Raw genomic sequence first — 4,899 nt, forward strand, 5'->3', positions numbered from 1 at the left:
CATGTCCGGAGAAAGAAAATCCGAAATTGTCGTTGTTCGAAATTTAGATATTAACACGTGCCACCGGGCACTTCAAAATCCCATTTAATTAACATGGGGAAATTTTGAATTTTCGAAAAATTGAACTTATATTCCAGGGTTTCATCGAAACGTGCCAAGCTTTTTAGGGATTCAAGGATTTAAGAGGAGTGTCAATGAAATGAAACCATACTAGTAACTTTCATTTCGAACCCATCCCCACCCTCCTCGCAACGCCCCAAAGATGACCCAAAAATCAAAAAACTACATTTTCACGTATTATTGTTACTTTTTAGCAATTCTTTATCTTTTAACTAAACAGTGAAATGATAAAATTTGTTCAGGTTACCGAAATACACTAGTAAACAATAAGAATAATGTACGTTTATTATAAATCTTCTTCTTTTGATGATTATAGTCTAATATCCACTATGTAAGCTAGGAAACTAAGAAGTTTAATTTAAACCCGGAGCATATTTCATGAGATGAAAATAGCATTTGCACATTTTTACAGGAAATCACATTCGACATCACGTTCTATACAGCTATATTTCAGCGATACTTGAGTGATACTTCAGCTATACTTTAGGTTTACTATTTCAATATACTTGAAGTATGGGATTGCCTCATTTACTATTTGTTATACTTCGGAATGTCAATGATTTATCAATCCCATACTTATGATTTTTATCAATATCTATTCTCTAATTTGCAGGTAGTTGGAATCCTTACCGAGAAGCAACTGTCCGCAGGACGTGAACATGAGAACGTTGGTGTCTTCCTTGGCCTCTGCTATTCGTTGTCTCTGCTGCTTCTCCTGAAGATGTTGTTGCGAATGTGGATGATGATGTTGATGCCTCTGTTTCTCAGAAATGAGAACATCTTTTGAGTGTTTCGATTCCATACAACTTTCAGCTTTCGACTCCTTAGAGTCCTTCGACACCCCAGAGCTATTTGTCTCTTTGGATGATTTCGACATCTTCGATTCCTTCGAATTGCTCGAATTTGTGGAGTCCTGACTCCTAACTGTGGCATCAAGCACCATCGTAGGTTGGTCCTCCATTGTATTAATTTTTTACGAATTATTTATAAGTGTTCTTCTCATTTCAGAATATTTTGTATTGTCTGTATCGGTTCGTTGATCACTAATGTGATTAAATCATCAATAATCAGTGATTGAAAGAGCATTAACGATTTATTGATAAAGCGGTTAGTTTAGCACGATCATCAGACTATTTGGACCTGATACCTGTAGTCTATAATTTTTCCTTAGGGTCAGTGATTTCGCACATAGTAGTCGGTCATCATCAGCTGGTTTCTACAGTCGGCTGGGCCGCGACGATCTGTAAACTGAGGAAATAATGCGCTTGTACATCGACGCGAAAAATGAAACCCGAGATTGTTAGTGCTACACCGGCGCAGGCAGCGTAGTTAATCATTTCACTAAAATTCCAGTTCTTAATTAACTCGGCATTTTCATTCTCGGATAAAAAAAGGAGAAAAATGCACCGCAATGTAAGACGTACTTTAGGCGTTAAAATTTAATCAGCGTAACTAATTTATGACTTTTTATGTTATTATTGTCAGCATAAATTGTTTCTTGTTAGTCTCGCTAATTTTGCCTAATATTCTTTGGTTCGGCTTTTTTTTTTAATGATATCGGAAACTCTTTTTCAGATTTGTGCCTTCGATAATTTGGTTGGGTGTGCTGATTGTCTGATGATTGGAAGAAAAAGAGAAATGCAATTAGGGCGAAAGATACATTTAAGAAAAGCAATAGAATTTAAAAAAAGGATTAACAGTTTCATGAAGGAAATAAAATCACATTTGATGATAAAAAATTTCTGTTTCCTTTATAATTTTATTTGATCTAGAATTGTATTTTTTATTTTAGTTTTGAGTTTCTCCATAATTTGTATAGATATTTTTATTTTTATCATAATTGCAATTTTTAGTTTCTACTACTTTAATTTTTTTCTAGTTACGCTAAAGTCATTTTAAAATGCATATTTTATTGGTAAGTATCCTTTAAAAATCAATTTTAAAAAATCAGGCAAAAGTGTTGAGGTGACGCATAAATCATGTTGAATTTAAAGGAAACCTTAAAAGTTGAGAAGCTATAAAAACTCAGATTAAGTCAATTTCTTATAAACTGGTTTTATGACATTTGGTATTTCAAGTGATAAATAAAAAATTAATGATTAATTCTGGACTCTAGAAACTAATTTTTCCTTGTATACATATATAATTAATTGATGCAATTTCTAAAGCAAATCTAAATTTGACAGAATATCGCATTTATAATTATTATATTTTGTGAACAATGCGTTGTGTTCGTTGCAAATTTTCTTTTCCAATAAAAGTAATTCATTCATAATCTAATGAATATCTTTATAGCCACTCATATCAGTTTAGAGAAAATGTCAAACATGACATTAAGTGTTAGGGAAGGCACTTCTGCAATAGTTTACAATTAGTGAGAATGTTTAATGTAAATAGTGACATACCACAGAAGTGAAATTTAAATTTAAACTTCTGGAAAAATTAGTTTCACAATCGCTTTGAAAGTAGAAGTGAATAAAAGTTAAATTTTAATTTCTAACAATTCTTTGTCAAAATTTCAAATTATATTTTTGAATATCTGTTTGCATTCTATAGACTTACTTAATCTATTTAACTCGTAAATGCCCTCAATATTCATGAACCTGTCTAACCATTTATTCGATTGATTTATGTAAATTAAATTAACACAATTTTCGTATGTTTTAAAAATATTTGTGTTAGTCGTTAATTTCTCTGCAGTAAAGTAAAAATAATGTAGGTTTATTCGCAATTCTATTTAGATTTTTAGAAAAAAGAAAAGAGGACAGTATTACCTGTTTATTTATGGAAATCTGACTTATATTACTTTACTTTCTAAGATTTTAGACATTTGTCACGATTCACATGGGAATTATAGCTCATGATATGAAACTGGTTTATCACAAACTCGTAAAATTATTTGCGTATTTATATCGTTTTATCATAAAGATTTTATGGCTAGAGTTGAAAGAATTATCAAAACTTTTAGCTCCTGGAAAAATAAAATGTCTATATGAAGCAAGAGAATGGCTTTTTAACCGCAGGCAATTTATTGATCTATAGCGAAACCCATTAGTAACAAAAAAGTAATTTCTTTTAGGTTTCGCGTTTAACCGAATTTCTTTATATATTTAAAAATAATGTAAGAATTATAAGATTGAAATATTTTTTAATGAAAATAAAATCGGAAATGAATAGTTCCTCATTATTCGCAATAATATATACCAATAACAATCACAAATAATATTGATAATTGTTGACAGTAATATTTAAAAAGTTTTAAAGACCCGGGGTTTTAAACCTTTTTTGTATCTCTTTTTTTTGTAAATCTCACTTTTTTCAAAAAATTGTTTTCAGAATATTTTCCGAATATTATACTTTTTACTTTAAAATGGTTTAATATTCGATTTATACTTTTATTATTAAATGGACCCTATATTCTGGTGTTTCTCATACCTTTCAAGCGTCTTATTATATAAAATATTTAATAGCTTAATATTCTTCAAAAATAGAATTGATTAATGGTAGAAAAAAATTTTTTCATCAGGTCTCACGTGTTTACCAAATGCAGTTAATTTAAAATAAAAATATTTATGATTCTAGTAAAATAATGCACATTTGAATCTGGTAAACTTAACTGATTTCCCCTTAAAATAAGATAAAAACAAGCACTTGAAAATTGGGTAATTTTTAGAGTCGCTTTTTCTGGAAATTCCCTTTTCCTCATTTGTATATTTTTTTCTTCGTAAAAGTTCACTGATTAAAAAGACTCTTCGCCTTCCACCATCATCACCACTATTATTATTATCATCATAATTATAATGATTATCATCTTCTCAGGTTACATTTCCGCCATGAGTACTTCCGCTCAGAGTAGCGATGAATTAACCACACATTTTAAAAGACAGTGAATGAGTTATAAATTCTCAATTAAATGTAATGAAGATTTTTCCATACAGGTTCATTCTCGTCTGAACGACGTACCAAGTCGATGATCTTCTGCGGGTCTTTCGTTTTCCGGGTCACATGGTTCCTAATGAAAAAAAACACACTTCACCGTAGAACGTAACTTAATCCCAGGAATAAAGGAGAGATTAAAAAAAAAGGCGAAACAAGAACCGAACTAATGTGAAATTCGTAGCACGGATCGCGGGTCAAGTGACTGGTTGTGTGTCTGATCAGTGACTGTCATGTTGTGCTTACAGGTTGCAGTTCTCTCCCTCTCTCTTTCTCTTTGATTTTCTCCCTCTCCTATCGTTACATACTCTCTAGCAGGCACTTTTTCTTTTTTCTATTATATTTTCTTTCCAATATCTTATATCATCAGGGAAAAGTCGGAGATTTTGAAGAAAAAAAAAGTTTCAACAGTCAGGGAATTTCTGTGAGAAACACTTTAAATAACTATCAAGAATAATCAGGACTGAAACACCGTCCCTTCAATTCATTTTTTTTCTCAAATCACTCTTTCGTCACTTTTTAAGATAGAGTTAGTACTCTCTTAAAATAAACCAATGAAATCTCAGTGATTTTCAGTGAAATCTCACTGGTTGAAACAGCTAGAAGTCTGTCACTGACAAGCAGTGAGATTTCTCTGGTTCATTCAGTGGAATTACGTCTTTGGATTAATCAGTGAGGTTCACTGGTTACTCAGTACCAGTAATCTGTCGTACGCGCTGTCTTTCGTCAGCTGTTTAGATATGATACTTGGAATTCATGACTTTTGTACTAACCTTTGCATTATATTTTAAAAACAATAAATCGATGCCAATAAATAAGGATCGGGCTGCAATATAATAGGAT

The 4,899-nt window shown here is 31.4% G+C and overlaps 1 protein-coding gene across 2 annotated transcripts in view; it reads right to left on the reverse strand.

The window, feature by feature from the left end:
• The window catches only part of LOC117176923, a 29,527-nt gene extending 25,262 nt beyond the window's left edge, over nt 1–4,265 (reverse strand). The window contains exons 1-3 of one of the 2 annotated variants that reach the window (XM_033367320.1): nt 4,057–4,265; nt 1,268–1,368; nt 751–1,163 (exon numbers count right to left, since the gene is read on the reverse strand). In XM_033367320.1, the coding sequence (XP_033223211.1) occupies nt 751–1,081 (331 nt within the window). In that variant the 5' untranslated portion in view covers nt 1,082–1,163; nt 1,268–1,368; nt 4,057–4,265. Of the gene's footprint in view, nt 1–750; nt 1,369–4,056 lie in introns of both variants that reach the window. The other variant, XM_033367319.1, reaches the window with a different exon arrangement.
• Between the last annotated feature and the right edge of the window lie 634 nt (nt 4,266–4,899).

This window comes from Belonocnema kinseyi, chromosome 7 (assembly GCF_010883055.1).
Source record: "Belonocnema kinseyi isolate 2016_QV_RU_SX_M_011 chromosome 7, B_treatae_v1, whole genome shotgun sequence".
Taxonomy (NCBI): Eukaryota; Metazoa; Arthropoda; class Insecta; order Hymenoptera; family Cynipidae; genus Belonocnema; species Belonocnema kinseyi.